This window comes from Apostichopus japonicus, chromosome 4, assembly GCF_037975245.1.
Source record: "Apostichopus japonicus isolate 1M-3 chromosome 4, ASM3797524v1, whole genome shotgun sequence".
Taxonomy (NCBI): Eukaryota; Metazoa; Echinodermata; class Holothuroidea; order Aspidochirotida; family Stichopodidae; genus Apostichopus; species Apostichopus japonicus.
The window spans coordinates 11,084,543-11,108,368 of NC_092564.1; the positions used below are offsets into that span (position 1 = coordinate 11,084,543).

The window sequence follows — 23,826 nt, forward strand, 5'->3', positions numbered from 1 at the left end:
AGACAAACTTCAATGCTTCAGTTCATAGAGTGACGTTGGAGCGTTGAAGCAATTTTAGCCCTGACCCGCTTTTGCATTTACAAAACATTTTTTAAACTTCCATCGGACACTCGAACAAGTCCCACCCCAAGCCCCACCCCCAACAGTTAAGGGAGATCTTGCTCCCTTATGGCAGATATCCTAGTTCTGCGGGGACCTGACATTTGTAAATCTGTGATGTCATATATAGTATAGTGTAACTACAGGATCTCAAACTCTTTACTTTGTGTTTTTGTTTTCATCTTCATATTATCAAGGTGGAATGTTAAAACTGATAACACTAACACCAATGCCTTCTCAATATTTTCTTGTCAAGGGCTTTAGTACTTTAGATTCAGCTTTTAACAACAAATAACCCATCTCCATTACAGACATAAGAAAACATAAAACTTGGCTTTATGCAGAATTTCAGCCTTGATATTTAAAAGCCCATAGGAAGAGGGGGATAATTTTGAGTGCTATAGTAAATGATTCCGTGTTTATTTTGGTTTCTAGATAATCAGCTGTAAAATATACGTAATCTCCAGAATGCTCCTCTAAGTCTAAAATGATAATGACGGCCGCTCTTCAGCGCAGGCTAGAATGCCAATGGTAATCCATTGTTTTATATATTCAAATGTCTCAAACAGAAGATATTATTTTAACTTCAAAAGTAAACCAACAACAACAACAAAACAAAAGAAAGTCTTATGTTTTCCTTTAGGGTTTTATGTTGCATCTGCGAAACTGATCCAATTGCCCAAATGGCCTGTTGTTTGTAAGAATAAGTACTCCACTGTGCCAATTCAACTGATGAGCCTTGAATGTTTATGGGGTCATTTTTGAACAAAATTTCGAACAAATTTAAATTTAGTTACCAAGTATAGACAGGACTGATATAAAGTGTTTGTTGACCGTCTAAACCATAACAAACTGAATTTTGTCACTTAAGTCACTTCAAATTCCTAAGAATCACTCTGCCAGATCCTTGTATGAATTTTGGTGAAGTTAAGTGGATTTAAGCATAATTTTATGTCTGGGAAAAGAACCATGTGTTTGGATTAAGTGCAGCAGCATACTATAGTTGAACGATCAGAATTTTATAACCTTTGTCAACTCCGGATAATACCAGATGGCGGGAGAGAAACTGTCGAACATGTTAAATTATGATCAATTGATCAGTTTAAGTTCTTTACAATCGATTTATTGATAATGACGGAGATCTGAGTACAATGCTGTCCCATCATTCCTATTACGACTGTAATTAACCGACGGTTTAATTAACGTCGGTGCCCCTTTTCCACTTGCCTTCATGCCCATAAAAATCGTTTTTATACCTTAATTGGGTGCCCTGATATTATCGCGATCATTAAACTTCGGTTTATTGATCAGACGACTGAGAAATAAAGGGGGTACGCTCTTGATACCAGCATTCCTGTATTTTATGTATTTTCTTTCACTTGAGAAATGATTTGCTGCTATTCCAAAGTTTGAGAAATGTTTTGAGGCCATGGAATGTTGAAAGCTAAAATATTACCGCATGTAGCGGCCTTGCCATTGCAATGAAAGCCCAATGTAATTTCTAACTCGAAAAAAATATGTTTGCCTTTCTCCTATCGATCCTTTATTCGGAGACCAAATGCATACGTACTAAATCTCTTGTCTCCATTAAGTGACAAATATTTCGCTAGCCCTGTAACTTGACCGAAGAATACGTAGAAATCCAATTGTATTTATATTATGCTGAAACAATAAGGACTATAGCAATAAAAACAAATGAAAACGACTTGCTGTGTTCTGATAATTTCTTTATTTCACCATCTCGGAGATTTATTTTGTATAATTAGGTGAATAGCGACCTCCTAAAAACTCATCAAAATTTACAATTGACCTCTCACGAAAAGTTGACAAAATCGAATCGAAAGCATTTTATCACCAGCTGACTAATGTTACGTATCTTTACAACGCCATCACAACAAACTCGAAATCCATCTTTTGTTGTACAAATTCTCCACACATTTTAAATTTACCTTCAATTAAACCAGCCATTATCTATATCATAATCACCTTTCATTGCAATGAAAAGAATGAATATGACCATAATATGTTGAATAATTTTACACATTCATCTTGTCATCTTATTAACTTACTCTAAAAAATATCAAAAGTCTGGCAGATTAGGGAGCACTTTAGTTAAATATAATATTTCCTTTGTTTTCGATAATTTTTGTTGGAATTTTTTTTTACGAACAGCTGACTACATCTTTGATCAATCATAGAAGTATTTGGCAGTAGCACTATACCGAACCTCTTTATCCTCAAACTTACATTTCTTTCTCTCTTCCAAGAAAGCTGGCTCTATCAACGACCACAATGAACTATATATATATCCAAGTATAATGTTTAAACCCAAATTAATGTAATGTTGACACAAACACAAAAAGGAACCAAAAAGAATTACTCTTGAAATGGAAAACAAAATGTTGTTTCTTTCACATATCGCTGTCTCGATACCAATATGCATCAATAACTGGTACGAAAGCACTATACCAGAAAGGTATACATCCCTAAATAAGCCCATCATGCTAAGTTGGACGCGATTACAGCTGAGAATGTCACACAGTCCTTTCGGCATCCCTTCACACACACACGCCCTCTATAAACCTCTCATTGCTACTGACGATTCAGTCCTCACAGCGTATGATGCAAGTTATACATAAATGGAATACCTTTAACTCATATGGAAGCATATAATACCTGCTGACCCATTGCCACTATCATTTAAATACGGAAACCACTCATCTCAAAACATTTTAATGATAATGATAATCTGATCATTAAATCTACACTGCATGGGGAATACCAAAAAAACTTCTGTTTGGAACAAAGGGTTTACATAATCATCTTATCTACAGTTAAATGTTTCTTTGAATTTATTCTTTGTTGTAATAGTGTTACAAGTATATATAGCATGATACGAGTCAATTATCTTACAAAATCTTTATCAGTAAAATTTCTAATCGATATAAAGCTTGTTTGCAACGGAATAATATGATAATTCCAAACAAATGTTTATGGTAATATTAATTTTAATATAACGTGAAAAGAACATTTGGTATAATCTAGTTGCTTCTTTTCAGTGATTGTGATTTGGTTTCAATTCTGCCTATCTGCTTTATACTAAGAATAGATATTTCTATCCAATCGGACAACCTAGTACAATTTTCACATAGAACACGTTTCTGGTTTTTTCAATAAAGGACTGGAATTCTGTTCATTAACATATATTATAACACGTGTCTGTCTCCAAACAAAGGACCATTTCCTCTTCGTACGCAATGAAAGATGACAATACTTTATAGTTACTTGTCCAATAGTATAATAACATTTACTCTCATGTGACGTCAGACAAATGACAAGATTTCGTCACCTTATTCGTCTCTGCTGCAAGTACCCGGATGCGGTGGCGTGCACAGAAATTGTATTTCCAATCGAGTAGAAATCAAATTTGATTGCAACCGAATAAAACATTCACGCTACATCATTTAGACCTATTGACCTATGCGCCAGTAAGTTCTAAGTTCATTGAGTAAGTGTCCCTTTTCGAACAGTCTGTGGCTTTTATATGTCATAACACACCCAAACCTAGATCCGTTTACCTCTAGTAATAACTTCTATATCCTTAGGCTAATATATACCAATATATCTACACATTAGCTTCAGCTTCCTGCTGTATTATTGAATAACATCTATTATGACATTTACTGCTTTTCAAATTGTGTCAAAAGTAATTTCTTTTTTCTCTTTCTCTCGTCCCTGCCTCTCATATTTTTTGTTTTTTTTTTCACATATAGCATTCGGGAATGGTTTACCATCTTACTAATAATGCCTCCGAGTTTTCAGGAAGCTCTGTACGGATGCTAGCTAATCTTTAACTTATATTTATTTTTTTTCTCTCCAGGAATTAGATTGTGCCGTATTTGTAGGTTAATCCAGGCTAGCAGGAGTCCTTAGGTTTAACGGAATCGATTAAAATCTAATTAAATCCATAATGTGTGTCCTCAAGCAATAATTTAGAAGTATCTGATCTTCACCTTTTTATCTGCTATGGATAACATAGCATTTCCCTTGCAGTTATTCCTATTTGAAATAGTTGGCAACTGGAAGAAAAAAAACAAGTTGCTCGATGGAAGCTCCTTGAACGAAATATTTCTTCAAATAATAAATCTTTGGTTTGTAGGGGATAAAACAAAAAAATATGACGACTATTAACCCAATTATTAGGACGTTATAAATAGGATGTCATCATAATATCCCAACCAGCTTTCACTGGTAACTTTTTATACTATGCACAACAAGATAAAACTGTCGTAATATCTTTGTTATTTTGAAGGTATACATGCGCGCAGCCAGTTTTTATGCGTTGTGACGGGGCAAAATGAAGCTTTATTTTGAGAAGTGAAGATTAATTAACGCTTACATTAATATGACTTTTCATTGCACCTGCAGATAGTCTTTACCATCAGTTACGAATTCGAGTTTAGTGAGAGATGTACATAATATGACTGACGTCCGTTTTGGGGAGGAATATAAGGGGATGGGGATAGTTTTTATTTCGGTAAGATGGAAATGGTGACGTAAGTTCATATAATTTACGTAATAATCAAGTAAATAAGTAAAACCTAAATAATAAAATTAAATAGCCTATCTCAGAGTAGTTTAATGATATAAGCAACACGTGCCGAGTTACGCTGAATAGTCGATGCCTTTTTCCAAAATTATCGTCAAACCATTGCTTACGGAAACATTGTTGGGGAGTATATGAACCTCACTGTCCGAACGTCTGACTGCAATGAAACGTGCTACCACAACATTACACAGTACCAGTTATGCGACATTGTCGTTAATTGGTAATATACAAGTACATCACAGTTATATGACTCTTGTGTTTTTCTTCTAGAAATGAAACGGTATGAGAGAATATGACAATATTGAATACGGGTGCAATCTTTCCAGTCATCTCCTTATAACAGAGTTTCAATTTGATGACCGTGTCCAACTAAAGTGACCTCGAATCTGACCTCTGACAGCTGACCTCGATGACATCACTTATTGCCTTCGAACTCAGATGATGGCTCAGTATTGAATATTTATGGGTTTTAACTGTCGTCTGTTTGTTTGTTTTGTGGTTTTTTTTTTTTAAATTCTAGTAATTCGTTTCGTCATATGCTACGTTAGAGAGAGGTTTAGTTGCTTTGGTAATTCCAGCGCCATCACTATATCGTTCCAGGAACTCTTTCCAAGCTATCCGATGAATCAATGACATCCAAGATCGTGACCTGTCTCCGCTAAGTCGACTTGCTTCCGCCGCAAAATTGTTCTGAGGAATCAATACAAACTATTTACTATAATAATAGATTCACAAATAAGCAAAAACAATTGAGTCGGGAAAAGGTTGGATGTTAATTAAATGATTGACGTTAGGGAATTTCGGTTTTGTGGGATGTGTTATCTGAGAATAATAATCTTTGAATTTCAAGCAGAAAGGAAGAAGACATAAATCCTCTTAAGTTGTACAAAGTTGACTTAGGAATAACTTGAACCGTCGACGACACGTTTTGAAGACTACCCAAGAGAAATCAAAGAACACGTTTATGAGGGTTGTGATGAAGATGCCAAACCCAAAATAAACAAAATGCAGAAAAAAAGAAGAAATATCACACTCAGAAATCAATTTGAAGTCAAGTTAGAATTTGTAATGACATTTACAAGAATTAGTTGATAGATGTTTCCCTAATATTGAGTGAAATGCTATGGTTTGCTTCCAATATATATCTTACTTTTGTAGGTAAATATCTTTATATTATCTCAAAGAACCAGAATGCCATCAGGCTTATATTGATTCCCGTGCATCATTGTTCTTGTACTTGATAAGATGGATCCATATGATGGAGTTCTTTTGGAGTTTCATATCCTCACAATATTGTCAGATATATGACCTGTATCGAACTCAAATGAACTACGATCTCAGAAAGTAACACCCAATAACGAACCAGAAGTTCACACATCGTGTACTTTTTTCGTTATCGTGTTTACACCAAGCCGTCATACCCACACACACATTCACGCCCCCCCCTCCCCTCCCCAACCACACACACACATTCACACATTCACACATTCACACAAATATATAGACCCACGCCATCACCATCACATAGATTCCTGTTAATTTTAGTCAAGCAATCAAAGTCCGTAACAACTATAAAGACAAAAAAAGTATTATTTCCTAAGAAAGTTCAAGTTTGCCAGTTCTGGTATTTCATTGTGAAATATTTGATACTAATTGGCGTTATACATACCTGGGTTGGACGTTCCACTGAAAAGGCAAATGAATTACTTGTTGGTAGGTCAGACCGCTTGCCAGCTGAATGATAATAAATCAAAGAAATGTTCTCAGAAAAGTACGCAACTGAAATATGATCAGTTTAGTGAATCTTATACTTCACAACCTATTTTGATCTTCTCCAACTGAGCAATAAGTTCCAAACATTGTTGTTGTTTTCTTAACAGAAAAACACGCTTTCTTATGTTTTTGACTAAACAGGTCAAACAGTAATTCATTCTTTTGATTTGTTGTTTTTTAACAGAAAAACACGCTTTCTTATGTTTTTGACTAAACAGATCAAACAGTAATTCATTCTTTTGATTTGCGTCTACTTAGCTTATAGGCTTCAAGTGTAAAATGGCCTTGTCACGAATTTGACCATACAATTTGTAATAAAATGCTGCAGAGAATTATCGAAATGAAGAAATGCATTTTTGTTAATCTGTTTTTTCCCTTTACAATACAAGCAAGCTAGTCTACTACTCCTCTCGACTAACTATCTATAGTCTCATTGAGTTATGCTAAAATATCTTTTTCATCTCAAGACAGATCATGGCCAAAACTTGAATATTAAACTAAGAATGTGATCTCGATGACGGAGCATTGAATGTTATAATCGAGGTATGAGTGTCAGTGATGAACGCATTTACAATATGTCTATTTTATGCTAATATTATTCAGGCATCTTCAGTAGATGTAATTAGTGGGATTTCAGACGATTTGCTGTAAACCAGTAGACTGTTATTATGGTTACTCTCTCTCTATCTATCTCTTTATTAAGGGGAATGGTAATATCACAATACTGGGAGGGAAACTGAATTTGTTAGTTCTATCTTTCATAAAATACAATTTGCAATCGTTGAATTTGTTATTCAATGACAGATAGTTGAGAGATAAGCTATGCATGGATGGTACTGTCAGCGTTAAGACAACCTTATAGTTATGGCTCCATTAAGGTAAAGGCTACATATTCAGTGTTTATATTAGCTTCAAACGAAATTAATTCCCTTCAGCCATTTGCGCTCCAAAAATCTTTCGATTCGCAAGAGATCAAACATTCGTCGCATTGATGTTCGGGTAGAGGTGGGAGTGAGGTGGGGTGGGGTAGAGGGGAGGGAGGAGTTCTCGTGATCAAAGTACCACTAATGACATAAATATACAGCAATATTTGATAATAATTGTACTTACACATAAATCCACATCTTCTTGTATTAGATTCGTGAATTTCAAAGGACATTTGTTTACATCCAACTGTAAGAAAGAAAAGAGAATATATATATGAGATGTAAAATCATGCTTGAGTTGCTCAGATGGCAAAATGACATTCAGATGGGCCTTATTTCTTAAAGTCGCTTTATGACTCTTAATTCAGCAGTCTAAACTTAAATATGAAAAAGGTATATCACACAGTGAAATGACTAGAAAGATTATTAGAACTTTGAAATTTACATCTTGCCTTGAACAACTTTAGTTGGTACGTAAATGTCATAATAAAAAAAGTTATATATGATGTGCTGTCTACAAATAACTGTCAACATTTAGGAGAAATAAACTTTATGCCATAATATTCCGTCATTTCTTCAAGTTTATCAATGACGTAAGTTACGTAACCGTTTTTTTTCTTTTCTTTTCATTTATTTGTATGTTTTTTGTTCTGAGATATGCGTATGAGGATACAAATCCTTTACAACTTGTTGCTTTAATTTTTATTTTAAATAAAATATTTATATATATATATAAAAGTAATCAATTAAAAACCGTTGTTTAAAACCATATATTGTTAAACAATAATTATCATAATATTTGATAAGCTTAACGTGCGAGTTGTATAATGAAGATTTTGAATTTCCATTCTTCTAAAAATGATTTAGTTATTCTGGATTAGTTCAACCATTGTCTAACTCTGGGAAGACTCTTCAATTCAGGCGAAATGATACGTCACATTAATGCAATTATAACATTTACATTTTACTGAACTATCAGTTTTATTGTTTTATATAATTAAAGTCGTGCAGCGATGCAACAACGAAGTCTGGTACAATGTATCAATCCTACTATTGTAGCAGCGGCACATATAAATTTACTCGCTTGAGATCGTTCTTGATCTAAACTTGCATTTGATATATAGGTTCCATATATTTGACCACAAAATCTCGCCAAATTTGGTGATCAGTGGATTAAAATGTCTGTCAATACTGACAAACCTTCCATAAATGAAGTGGGCCACATCTTTAATTGGAATTGATGTTTAAGAAGGTCACGCAAAATTAATCTTGGTCAACAGATCAATGAAACGGACTCGTGGGGACCGAAAATCAAATCTAGGAGACGAGGTGCGATCAATAACCTTAATAGGGAAATCTTCAGAATTCAACTGGTGTCGAAATAAGGAGAGAAAGAAAAAAAGAAGAAGGATGAAACAGAACTTTGACTCAGTAGAATAAGTCTTAATAAAATCCTCATCGTTCTGTTGGGAGACCATAGCTAGCGATGCATGTCATACAAGGCACGAATATTTGTCAAGCCCAGACAACATGACTATATATGATATCTGGTGATATCATGAACGTTTGTCATTATATATAGGCATATATAACATATATATAACATTAAAAAATATATATATATAGGCATATATAACATATATATATATATATATATATATATATATACATATATATATATATATATATATATATATATATATATATATATATAAGGCATATAACTATATATATATAACTATATATATCACTATATATGTGTGTGTAAATATATATATATATATATATATATGTATATATATATATATATATATATATATATGTTATATATGCCTATATATATTTTTTTTAATTTATTTATATATATAACTGTATATATATAATATTCTCTTCCCGTGCGGCATCGTCGACAAACTCTTCACATTCACAAACCACTCTTATAGCCGCTTACTGTTTTTACATTACTATAAGTTACAATGTCTGATTGCATTCAAACAAGAAAACGACAAGTTTATCTGTAACTCATTTTGAAACGCACTTTTAATCCGCAGACGTCATATGTTTGAAGTTTATGTCAAGTAAACTTGAGAATCCTCTAGCAGAGTATGGCTTATGTCGTGAGTTTGTACTAGTTTCCTTCTGGAAATGCACGTTTAAACCGAATCAGTGTAGTTTAATTTATTCATTCATGTATTTATATATTCCAGTATAAATATTAAAACTCATAACATACGTTAACAGGGAGAATAACTATATATAAAAGGGGAAAATGTTAAGATGATAGGTTATCATATAAAATACTATACACAAACAATATATATATATATATATATATATATATATATATATATATATATATATATATATATATATATATATATATATATATATAATATTATTATATTTTATGAATAGATAGATAGACATTGAAATGAAAATCTTTGTATATCTCTTGCTCCGGTTGTTCGGTATCGACATCAGCTTTTCCCCCTAAAGGGTCTAGAATTGACGATATTAAGACACAGGAAGGTACACCAGCATGCCCCTAGGGTGTATTCATTTTGTATATTATTTAATGAAGTTAATTCTAACCCTTTTCTTATTCCATTTCTTTTCTAGGTATTTTCATCTTTATAGACTAATCTACAGATATGGTGTGTAAGAAGAGCCAGAGTTTTTGTCAAATCTATATTAAACCTAAGTTAATAAAGATACTGGCTTTATAAACCTGTGATAATGGGATTATGTCATTTGGACTACCCTTAATGCTATAAGAAGACTGGCTATAATAAATGTACTTAAAAGCTCCAAGGATGCTGTTTTTCTTTACTTATGAATATATTAAGCTACGGTCGTAAACGCATTCACATATCAATATGTTTGAAAGTGTTCAAATTGTTAGTTTTGAATTAATTACTTGTTGGAAGATCTCGCCAAATTTGACCATTTGTAAGAAAAAAAAAATGGCAGTATTATTGCATTCTCTTAATAACATTTATTAAGTGTCCAGAAATGTATCATTTGAACCTACTTGATCAAATTTGTCGAATTGAAAAGATTCGTAAAATGATTGACGTCATGATGTCGATGATGAGTATTAAATTTAGTTTACTTTAAGTGAAAGAAATTTCTACTTGCCGAAAATGTATGAGATAGGTGAAGTTTTGATGTGAAACTATTTATTCATTCGCAGATAAATGGTTACGTACAGTTTTTAGAATAATGAGGGGTTCATTCTTTTTACTGAAGGAATCTCCTCGCCTCCTTATAATTGCTTGTAGTAACTTGCGCAAAAAACCAAAAACCAAAATGAAGTAAGAAAGAAAGTAGAAACAAAATGAAAAGAAAACATTTAGGTTTTATGAACATTACGCAGATGACGTCATTCGTCTACCGCCAACGTGACGATCTGAAGTTTGCCTTCAAGCAATATATCGATGGCAATACAACTATTTAGGGTGTACCGCCAAACTCAGAACAGGAAATAAATTAGATAAAAGAGATAATTCAGTACTGTCGTTGTCTTTTAAAAGTAGGTCGGGTTGACCCTAAGTTTATGCTTTACAAAGGGGAACGTTAAAGGAAGGACGATATGTAGTTCATTCCTTCATGCGAGTATTAGTGGCGTGCGCAGGATTTCAAAGGTGGAGCTGGGGTTAATACACCCCCCCCCCCCGCACCATCTTCCCTTTCGACTGATTTAGGTAGGCTCATAGACCTTGTGGAAAAGCTTCCTTGACCCGAAGAAGTGGTCTAATTCGTAATTCTTCCCCAACTGAATGTCAAAATGCGCCGACTGAACACGTCACGCCCCAATCGATGACGGAGGTGGGAGAATACCCCCCCCCCATCCCCTTTGCACACACTACTGACAAGAACTCCTTGCTGCAGGGGTAGAACCTGATCTGAATCTTCTGTAGAAGGAGGTGGGTGTGGGGAATTACAAGACAAGAGAAGCTGCGTATCTATTGACTGAAATAACTCATGTATATATAGCCAAGGGGCTGTGGTGTTGGTGCGGTCATTAAAGAGTGTTTGAAACGAAACTCGGTCCGTCTTACGAGGGTCTTAGTAGTTAAAGAAAAGTGAGTGTGTTGGGGGGGGGCGGAGGGGGACCAGAAATTATGTCACGAGAATCAATTCACACACGTAGTGTACTGTAAAGGTCCTCGCATCCACTATTAAAACAGCCTCTCCTCCCCATTTTTCTGACAAACATGGATGAGTGGGAATGTACCGAAAACTGAACAACATATATAATATATATATATATATATACAGGGTTATAGCTAGGAGATTGTGAGTGCTGGTTAAATAAATTTGCGAAGCGTAGCGAGCGAAGCTCTCGCATCTCACGGCCGGGGGTCCAGGGGCCCGCTTAAGGGTGATTTTTGCTACTTTTCAGATTTACAATTGGTAAATAACAGAAAAAGGTGACGTTATTATCATGTTTTACGGCAAGGGAAAGATAAATTTGTTACTTTTGTTGTATTTCACAAGCATTTTACTATTTTTTTTGTGCCGGCCAGTGGACTGTTTATTCACTTCCAATGCCGGCCGGCAGGCGTGAGTGGCGGTTACCACCGGCCGCCGCCGGCCGGCGTGGCTATAACCCTGTATATATATATATATGTATATATATATATATATATATATATATATATATATATACAGTTTACTGCAGTTTATTTTCAAACCTTCCATGATGTAGAATTTTTTTTTTATTAGCATCCTTCAATGACCTAATATGCCTACTTGATAAATGGGACGGTAGTACACCTGACAGTGATAATTTTGTATATTGTCAAGATCAATCACTGTTCAGCCTATACTTACCGTATCGTTTTACCTCTTTGGATCTATATATATATATATTTGTCCTACATTTGCTAAAATCTGTGGCCTTCTTCAACCACAACAGTTCATACAATTGAATAACACTCGACGTTATAAGCTGTTTTTCCAGAGAGCACTTACACAGGAGCTGCCTGTTTTTTTCCCTTCTGACACGCCCGTTGTCACCAGTCGACTTTCTCATTTTTGGAGTGGCTTTCAGCTACTACTGATTTTTAAGTAGCCTATATCAAGGATAACGTCCATGGCCTATATAGTAGTGTGTCGATGGATTCCTTATATTGTTTACAATGACAGGATTTCAATAGTTAAATACCTTGCATCGCTGTTGCTATGACATTTCAAGTACGATGTCCTCTGTGGTAAGGTTAAAGCAGTCCACCTGAGTAAAACAGTAAAACCAAACTTGTGGAAATGTTTCAAATCTTTGAACATTTTAAACATCGATAGCGACAAGATCGCATAGCCAAACTTAGCGTAATCAGGAAATTATACGTGAAGCAATAATTATTTTAGTTGTAAGTGTTTTTTTTACACCATGCTATCACTTCGATCGTAGGGGAACAGTAATCATGAGTTGGTACAAAAATATCATAAAGTCACGTTTTAAATTAAGCCCTCTCCTATCTCCTTCCTCTTGGGTCTTTGGGTGTGGTATCGTTATAGTGGACTCCCATGAAGAATTAAGAAATTAAATTAAACGTGAAGGTGTATTCTGAGGCATATTTAGTGTGAGTGAGGGGGTGGAAATGGATTTTTCTAGAATGTCTATACTGACTAGCATCCTTTTTGTACTTTATTTGAAAATAACTCGCTTTTCAATCATGCACGACTTCTTTCGAGCAGCGTATTGCTATTGTAATTTATCTACGCATTCATCCATTTCCCCCCAAATAAATGACCTAATAATAATGCAATAAAACTTTGGCATTTCGGGAGATTATTCAACAGAACATTCAAACTGCACACGTTTCAAGGGTACTTTAAATCATTCTTGCAAATCTGTAGTTTCCCCCACAACTCATTTCTTTCGCTTGGTTGAACATCACTCTCATCAATATGGTAAATTGAACCAAATGTCAGAACTAATTCCTATAAATCAACAACGAAAGTAAAAATGTATACGACAAAAATGAACCAACTTGATGAAAACATCAAAACATCTCATATAGGCCTATAGCCCCTTAATCACAGGGATGCTAAGGTATGCATACTGTGGTAGGATAAAAACTAACCAACCTGACCAAACACAGACAATAGATATGTTTTATATCGCCCCTTAATCATTGAGGGATAGAACAGGGTATAGCATGCCTTGGAACTATAAACTTCCATATAGGCATACACATATACATACCGATTCAAATGCGTTAAATATTTCCAATATTTTATATATAAAAACCAAGGTGAGGTTCTGTGGTTGCGTTTTGAAATGCGAGCCGAAATAAGAGGTGATAATTCAATAAACCCGAGCTTGTCTAGATTATAATCATTTTTATTTTGCATGCCATTACCCCCTCCCACCCCACCCCCACCCCCACCCCGGCCGCATTTGTTTTGTCCCTGTTATGAATCCATCTTAAATACATCGTGGTATTGGCATGTTCATTTTTTGTATTCATTAATTTCTTTCACTGTTAGGATACGATTGCTATCGTAGATATATTGAGAACTGACACATAAACAAGCAAGGACTAAAATAGACAAATTTCTTTCAAAAAAGACAGGAAAATCAGAAAGAAAAAAAACTCGACAGACGCACTCAACTTTAGAAAGACAACAACAAAATCCTGTTCCCAAAATGGAGAAAAGACCATCTGCTGACAGGAGTAGGATATAATTTAAACTCTCGATCCAACGAACGAACGCTCTTAACACCTTTTCTGGGTTCCTTTTTGGAGGGTTTCTGTGGTTTCTTTAATATTCAAATAGTTTATGAGCCCTAAAAATTTGGAAATTAAAAGATACTTACGTCGACCAGTTAGTGTTTGCGTGGCTATCGTCATATTTGTCATCATAAAACAGAATATTAGGCTAGACAATTGCAGACACATTTGGAAGGAACACAAAAAAAAAATGTCGGAATTACGAGCATGCTACAGCGTACAGCGTACAGCGCCGAAGGCGTTAGATTCAGGACTTTTGTATACTTGTTACACAGAGAAACGCGAAACAAGACCATGCTTGAGCGCTTTCGTTTGCACACTTAATGACAAAGCTATCTTGCGCGCGAGTGTATTTCGTTTGATTTGGCCGTTCGTTTTGTGAAACTTTGTCATAGATGGCGACCGAAACTAATGTTTTTTTTTGTAGTACAGATAAGGATATGTGACAGTAGGATTAAAACTAGATTACTGCCACGAAAAAATAGATGTTAATTTGAGTGTTTTTAACAAAATGTAAGACTGCTGAAGGCTTATACAGGAATTTCCCAACTTATCTGCAGATACACATCTGTTAAGTGTTATGAATAAAACAGATATTCCTAAATAAGGAAACAAAAATACATTACGTGTTCCCTTCTAGCAATAAGTAAAATATCTAGAGCATTTTGGATCTGTACCAAATCTTTTAGACCGTGCTAAAGCGCAATAATAAAATTCGTTTTTCCTTTATAGTTTGCGAGAATCTAGAACCTCTGCAAATTTTGCAGCGGTGTGGAAATAAATTGAATTATTTAATAATAGCAGAACGATAGGAAACTCTCACCATGCAGCTCTCCACAGGTTTGGCTGTGCTAATAAACGTTGGTAATTTGGAACAATTTACAGTCAGTTAATTTGCTGCAATACACAAATCTTCATTTTTATAGGCAAAATTTATTACACTATACGGTACTCTTTCATAAGAAAAATGATAAAAAAATTGTCCACACACCATAGTGGGTGATAAAAACCAATTTGAAATGAGATACTTACAAAACTATCAAATTTTCCGCGGAATTTGCATCTGTAACATTTCCAGAAGACAATTAGGCGCCTGGATTTACAGCTAATTATTATAAATTGTGATTGACAAAATCATAAACCTGTCTCTGCATATAGTTGATTTAATCATGGATAAGCGATTATATTGAACGACAAGTGTGATATGCCACTCTCCATTTGTGAACACAAACTAAAGTTGAACTATTTGAGTGCGCTGTTTTCGGTTGCACTGTTCCTGCTGCGAACAAAATAGTCCTTTTAACAGGTCGAACTGAACTCAGTGCGCAATAATTATCAATCGACTAATGAATTTTATCATTAATTGGTGATATCAACCTAAGTGATCAAATATTTAAGAAAAAGAGTAGATTATTATACTGATAATTGAGTACATTGACACTATGTAGTTGAATATCACCACATCTAAGAGAATGTTACCGGACGGTATATGCAATTCCTTTTGTAATCATCTTTTTTTTCCGCGGCGGTTGACGTTTTTATGCAATATGTTTCACAGTTTCCTTTATCCACGATGATTTCACTAATATCTTAGTATAATATACTCCATGTTTACTGAAATTAATTTAGGTTTTAGTAACAGTAAAGGGAAGGTTTCGGAGTTTTCATGTAACAAAATAATAAATAAGACGTTAAAGACAGATTGTACATAAAGCTGTGGATAGAATTTTTTTGAAAAATTTGCTAATTTATTGTTATTTGTGGGACCAAAGGAAATTCTGCAATACCAGTTCGAGCAGCATATATATATGACCCTGTCCGTCCATGCGAAATGATATTGTGCATAAAGTTCTAAATCAAGATAGATATATATACGCATGAATATATGCATATTCAGGCTGTCTGTAATGATGTCACAAAGAGCAACCATATCAATGTTTGTCTTTGTTCTTACTAAAAACAAAATCAGACATTAATACTTTTTAAGAAAAGTCACCCAGGAAAGAACCTGGGTACGAAAACCAAACTACCAAACGACTGATCCGCTCTCAGCCCCAGTCCCCTTGTACCGGGACTGTGACTGTGTGATCATCGTCGGGTGTGTATCACCATTCCCCTCGAAAGGGAACAGATACTACTACACATGCATGATCTTAGCCAAAAGTTCGAGAAGCTATTTTTTTTACATTATATTCAAATTTGGATATCTTGATCCTTTGTGACGTTATTAGTTATTGATCAGTGATGCCTAGTAACATTTTATAACCATTACTTTGAATTATAAATTCTCACAAAGACGAGGGATTTCCCCTCGGCAAATTTTTAAATCTATTGCTTAATTATATAGGCCGATGGCAAATTGTTTTCCAAGTAAGAAAAAAATTGAAGGAAAAAATATTAACTGCTTTGAAATCGTTTGCCAAAAGCTATATCAGTGAGTATCAGTGTACGAGATATATTGCGTCAGAGAACCGGTTAATTTGTACTGGCCCAAAATTTGCAAGCTTCAAACAAGTCTTTTAGAGACCGGATTGCAAGCGTAGTGAAATTGGGTATTAGTTTCTGACCAATCGAGTAAGCAGACGTTCACTCTGTAATAAGCAAACTTGATAGTAGTTAATTAAATACTTCCATTAATGACAAAGTCATTCCCATTGTCATCCTCAAAGTCATCCCAATTGACTTTTGTCCTTTGTATGATACAAGGGCGTAAGAACCGAGGGCTGGGGGCACCAGCTCCCCAGTGAAAAATATGGGGGCGGAAGTATCATTCCGCCCCCGCTCCGCAAGTCAGAAAACCCCTTTTTCATTTCCAAATGAGAAAAAAATCTCATTTGGAGCACCAAATTGCATCTAAGGCCAGGTGAAAATGAAAAATTATATACAAAATGGAGTGGGTGTTGAAGTGTGCTACATTGCACCAAATTGCATCTGAGGCCACGTGGAAATGCAAAAAAAATCCAAAGGGGTGGGGACACCCCCTCCCCTTAGACCCCTTCCCCCAGGCCGGCCATCAGTCTTCAGCCCCCCACTCAAAAGTACCTTCCTACGCCACTGGTATGATAATAACATAGCGTGCAGCTATATGTACAGGCACCGTGGACAGATTGGGCCCCTGGGGAATGACGTCACACCCTCCCATCCCGTTAGCCATGTACATACATGCACCGTCGCACGAACTAATACATCATATTTCCAACATGTCGCAATGGAGAGGGACACTTACGTCTTGATTCCTGTTTGCATTGTTTAAAAACAGCAAAGGCATTTTCTTTGGGAGTCTGGAAACAGTTTACTAAGCCAGATGTTGATGCTTCTGTGGCTGAAATGGAAGAGAAAGTGAAGCAGGTTATTTTGCGATTTTATGATTTGAGATTTGTTGCAAGCGAGTGAATACTAGTGAGATTGCATACTTCTGCTTAATGTATAATGCATAATTATATCAAATAACAGTCGCTTCAATGGCTTATCACATATTAGACACTTTGAGAGTTTGTAGCATAAACATACATGAACTCATGTTACTTACGTTACGTCAATGTTAACACTGACGCTACATGGGAACACTGGCAATGCTTAGACAGTATGAGTGATAATGAAGTATACAAGATATTGACTGGCAACGGGGAACTTTAAAGGTCCTCCAAATTCCTGGGATTCAAAACCAAAAATTAAATGGGCAGGAAAAAAAATGAAATTGCCAATAATTAAAATCTTGAACCTAAATTCCCCAAGTCAAAACATCCTCTTCTGGACGATTGCATTGATGATGAAGGTGAAAGTTTGAAGGGGAAACCAACTAAACAAATTTTGAATATCAGGGGTCCGCTAAATCACAGCATGTGTATGTCTGGATTCATATATTGGCTACCTACTTTCTGCAACAACTCATCCCATTTTGAGAACAAGGGACAAAGAAGATGTGTTGCCGGAGTTACGTTGTCGTGTAACCAAGCCGACGACTGTGTAGTGTTGACGTCTTTTTGTACTTTAGGAATAAAATAAACTATTCAAAACTTCAAACGTTCTTCAATTGAAGAGAAAGATATTAATCCGGTTTTAAATCCTTCGGTATTGTCAGAGTGAAGTGTTGATAGTCATATTCCAAACGTAGGTTTCGCTCACTACTAGAGAAGTTTCGTCATCCGTTGTGACGTCATAGTGACTTCGTTATGAATTGAAACATCATTCTTCTCCTTCTCCCCCTCATTTTCCGTCCCTCCCCTCCCCAAGTTTAAAGAGCGTTTTGTTTTATCTCCTCTTGTATTTCTGATGTAGTTGAGGACGATGTTCAGATACTTGTTAAGTATTGATATTATGGAATGTCCGTACAAAAGGACAACAGACAGCTTTTATCTTTTGTAATGTAACACACAGACACACACAAATCAATATCAATTAATGTACGTGATTTTCCTATAGATGTGTATTGTTCTGTCTGTTGCATGTTTATATCTGACGAACTACATGAATGTGGAAAAGATAGTGATCAAAAGCAGCAAAAATTAACTTAACGCAAAAGAATCCTCACAGGCAAATAAACATTAAAGGGAAAAAGATATCATTCACACAACAAAAAGGAACAAATATTTTATAAATAAATATCAAACTAAGATGATGAAATAACTTGATATTTTCTGAAATTCTTCAATAAAAAGAGCCATCAAACTGTCTAAACTAAATAAAACTTTCACCAATGTTAATAAATTCTGTAACAGATTTCGTGCATGAAAGAAATAAAAATTGTCCTTAATAATGAAAATACAGACATTTAGAAAAAGATCTTATTGAATGATAATCAGAACTGCAGCTACAAAAATGTTTATTTATTGACACATTTTTTTGTAAGTTCATCTTGATTATACTATTTGCCCTCCTAAATAGATAAATAGCATGTCACGGCAGATAGCACGAACGTAAATAACACACAACTACCCAGTGCACCCAGGAAAAGATTTTAACCGCCCATGCAGTTAATCAAGCCTATCCATTGCTCACCTATATAGTATATCATCATTTTATATGTAATCCTTATCATGTGATATTTTTCAATACAGGGATTATTGACTATAGTTGTGGCTATGGTACATGTTGTCACCTTATCCTGGAATAAATGAAAATTATTAGTCTGACCAGTGAATGTACTCCTATTCTTAACATAGTAACCTGTACCGTACTCGTCGGTACTCGATCCAGGACAAGAAAAAGTCTCTATAACGTAGTAATTTATGAAAATCAAGATATTAATCATATAGCTTATCTTGACTAAGCCCCAGCTAATCCGTCTCTTTTCCAATCCGATAACTTTATATTGCTATTATATGCTTGAAAAACTCAGTGTTTGTGATTAGCCAATTGTGTTTGATATACCAGTGAATTGATTTAGTTACTTTTAAATCTTACGGTGATGAGCCTTTTTGTCATCGCTGCAACGTGTGGGCTTATATGATTATTTCCTTAAATTGATGATTTTATCTGAATTGTTTACCTATACAATTCTTCTACTATACATACAGTATATCATTCAACAATAATTCCATGACTTATCTCCATAACATACCTTATGTCAGTTTAACACACACACGTTGAGATAAAACTCTTCAACAAATGAATGAAATATGTTGATTTCTTTTTCATTTGTTAGCTAATCCACTTTTTCATACATTAAAATCCACGCCATGCTTGCAAGTTGCTTTATTAGCTGTTAAAATGTGTGTCCATTCAACACCTCTTCATTATTGAAAAACTTTATCGAGTTAAATCTTCACTACAATGTATCTTAAACCCGCTGCCCCCCCCCCCCCCCACGCCAAATGTGTATTGAAGTCGACCACGTGACCTTTCTACCTCTCTCTTTCGTTTCGTTTTCTGCTATTATAAACAGGTTGATTGAGATCTAAACCCCTTAAGAAAATACCATTTGCGATATCTTCTTCCGATTACTAAATAGCCAGCAAGTAAAGAAGAAAAAAAAAACAATATCTAAAGTTAAAAAATGTCGCGCCAATTCATACTCTATCAAAATGCAAGATTTGATCTGGACCAGACAAAATTGCTTAGTGTGGCCAGTGGAATTTAGCTTAAGGCTATGCTTGGACGGAATGTCTTACTGGAGGCTGACGTTGACCCAATTACTATCTAAAAATATGACATAAAAACATAAAGCAGAATAAAACAGAACGAAAATACATAAAAGTTTGTTTAAAACTGTATCATACTCGAGGGTTCACTTGCAGACAAACAATTCATATTGATATCATCCAATGATATGCCAGAATAATGTAAACTTAGAAGTACTGCCTAATAGAAAGGGGATTTTTTTTTTAACGGCATGGTACTTTTGAGTCATTGTCCTGTCACAAAGTTTATATTATCGAGCGATATATATTAGAAGACCCATTGGCTGATCTCGATATAGTTATATTCAATTAGATCTGCACTGGATATCTACTTGGCTGCAAGATAACTAGCCAATAAAGACATTACTACTGTACAGGTTGAACTTTGCCCACTTTCTCCTGTTAAAACCAACCCAATCAGGACAGTTCTTCAATGCTAATAACACTATTTAATATCCTCAAAGATCAACGCACTTGTACTGGGAGTATGGAAAGTTTCTAAACTTTACCTGTAGTGGCAGAAACATGCAAAAGCCATACTGCTCGTACTGTTACTACGAGTGCTTTAAACATGATATGGAAGTACAGTACAGAGAGATTTCTCCAAAATGGGTGTAAAAACCAGTGATATTATGGATAGTCAAATTATCACAACGTCCTTCAATCTTTATTCATGAAGGCCTGTAAAACAGTAGTTTTACTGACATTAAGAAACATAAACTTCAAACCGTTTAGATATCCTGATTCTAAATCTCCTCAAAACTCATAATGAGATATCAAACAAAAGTAGTTACGTTCTAAACGACATGGAAATATTTGCAGATTACGGAAATATCAATAATCCATCCATCGCACATACTACCATATCACATCACATATTTGAGATCATCAATATAGCTTTGGTAAATTCAAAGATAGATAGATAGATAGATAGATAGATAGATAGATAGATAGATAGATAGATAGATAGATAGATAGATAGATAGATAGATAGATAGATAGATAGATAGATAGATAGATAGATAGATAGATAGATAGATAGATAGATAGATAGATAGATAGATAGATAGATAGATAGATAGATAGATAGATAGATAGATAGATAGATAGATAGATAGATAGATAGATAGATAGATAGATAGATAGATAGATAGATAGATAGATAGATAGATAGATAGATAGATAGATAGATAGATAGATAGATAGATAGATAGATAGATAGATAGATAGATAGATAGATAGATAGATAGATAGATAGATAGATAGATAGATAGATAGATAGATAGATAGATAGATAGATAGATAGATAGATAGATAGATAGATAGATAGATAGATAGATAGATAGATAGATAGATAGATAGATAGATAGATAGATAGATAGATAGATAGATAGATAGATAGATAGATAGATAGAATTTTGAACTTGCTCATACTACTCAAACACCTTTTCATTATAAGGTGATTGAATATAACCAGTCCAAACTGAAGGAGATGATATGACCGCCAGGATAGGCATTGGTTTTTACTTGTTTATTAATGTTCATTTTGAAGGCATGTGTTTTTATTTCACAGCATAACGTATTATGATGTTTCTACTGTGATGGGTTAACTCATCCATTTTCCAAGCCCCTTAACTGTGTGTGCCTCTTACTACTCATTTGTGATACTCACTACAATTATCGGCAGACATAACTGTAATATGTTTGTCATTTACATCTATTACTGGATTTAATGTGTCATATAAACTAGGTTCACTGAAAGTTGACTATATCTGTCTTCCGAATTGAAAATTCATTGCTTTCACAATCTAAGCACAGCGAGCTGATAATTCCATCGACTCACATCCAGGGATGACAAGCGGTTTCCCCCCTCTTAAAGCAACTGGTTCGGAATTAACAATCACATAGACAACAAAGTTCTTTGGCGCAAGAGTGGCCAATTATTCTTCACCTGAAGTCGTCAGTTTGAAGCGTAATTAGACAAAAGCTGTTGGCATTTTTGGATTCCAATAAAAGAAAGAAAACTTCTAAGAAGTGTGTGGTCTTAAATAACCAAAAGAAATGTCATACTGAACTAACACTGACCCGATAGTATCATGAGCGACCGTTTCGGGCAAACAAGTTAAAACGAAATTCTTATCGTTTTCATTAACAACAAAAGAAAACAACAAGTACACTAATTCAACTTGAAATGTGACATTTAGAAGATGTTAAAAGGTGATTCTTCAAAAGGTCAAAGATTTTAAGACACGGTTTTCTGTCAATTCTAGAATTTAAACAGTTAAACTGAAAAGGGAACACAAACCCAACCAACATCTTTGATTTATTATGACAGAGGTCTTTGTAAAGGACAATTGTCTCAAAACAGCTAGGAAAAATCGTTTTCGCATTTGGAACATATGAAAGTTTGAATTCCTATTTTAGAAATGTCATTTTTTAAATCGGGGATGTCATAGTGCTACTAGGATGACCTAACACTGTTTCCTTTCTTTTTTGTTTCTTATATGTTCATTTCCAACGTAAAATGTTAATAGTATTGCCATTGAAACCATTGGTAGGATGAGTATACATTTTGAAGGAGTTCAATATTTCCATTACAGAAAACAAATATTGTAATAAATCAAGTAAAACATAAGAATATGAAGCACATGTTGCTCGTTGATGTCATATTCAGGCGCGGCGGAACGGAAAAATTATTGGGGGGGGGGGGCTAATGTGTGGAGACTATCTAAGCGGAGCGCCACCATCGGTTGGCGCGGAGCGTATAAGAAAATTTTGGGTTTTTTCAAACCCCCAGATGTCCGGAAACGGCACTTTCCGAGTGTTTTATGCTGCGAATACCTAGCCCTAAAATATGGGTCTCAAGCCTGCAATTTCTCAGATTGCACGTAAAAGTCTGTAAAAACATTTTAATTTGTATATTCGATTGTGTTTTTAGAGAGTAGCTATTACTCGTAGTGTACTCGCAAAGACGTTTTTGAGTGTAGTAAGGGCAGTGGCGGAGCTAGGGGTATTGGTCAGGGGGGCAAGAATGGTCTGTAGGGGCGCTTTCGACACTATCTAAGCGGAGCGCCACCACAGGTTGGGGCGGAGCGTACAGAAAATTTTTGAGTGAAGATACTCCCTAGATTGCAGGAAATGACCCTTTCCGGGCCTTGCTAATTTGCAGATAAACGGAGAATAAATAGGTGTCGTCGCCATTTTGTCGGAAAATTACACCAACAGAATATGACAAATGTCAATAGGTATATGAGAGCGCAATAAAATAGTCAAAAATCGCGAATAAGTAAAAAGTAGTGAAAAGCTGAAAAGGGCGCCAGCAGTCCATTTGAGTCCGTCGTGGGGGGAGGGGGGCATCCGCCCCTGACTGTATATACGGACGCTCCGCCACTAAGTAAGGGGATGTTGGAGAACTGGCTGAAATGAGGCAAGTCATTGGCCTAAGACGAAGTTGTGTTACGCTTACCGGTACTCACACTCACAGCTTCCACTTTTCACGGGGCGTGAAGACGCGGTTGGGGTGACAATGTGGTCTATAGCCAGGGGACGGGCCGAGGGTC

The 23,826-nt window shown here is 35.2% G+C and overlaps 1 protein-coding gene across 2 annotated transcripts in view; it reads right to left on the minus strand.

The window, feature by feature from the left end:
* Nucleotides 1-1,805: 1,805 nt before the first annotated feature.
* LOC139966435 (uncharacterized) overlaps nt 1,806-23,826 on the minus strand; it is a 47,827-nt gene continuing 25,806 nt past the window's right edge. For both annotated transcript variants that reach the window (XM_071969426.1, XM_071969425.1), the window contains 4 exons: nt 17,374-17,469; nt 7,592-7,654; nt 6,378-6,442; nt 1,806-5,398 (listed from right to left, as the gene is read on the minus strand). In XM_071969426.1, coding sequence (XP_071825527.1) covers nt 5,225-5,398; nt 6,378-6,442; nt 7,592-7,654; nt 17,374-17,469 — 398 coding nt within the window. In that variant the 3' untranslated portion in view covers nt 1,806-5,224. The remainder of the gene's footprint in view (nt 5,399-6,377; nt 6,443-7,591; nt 7,655-17,373; nt 17,470-23,826) is intronic.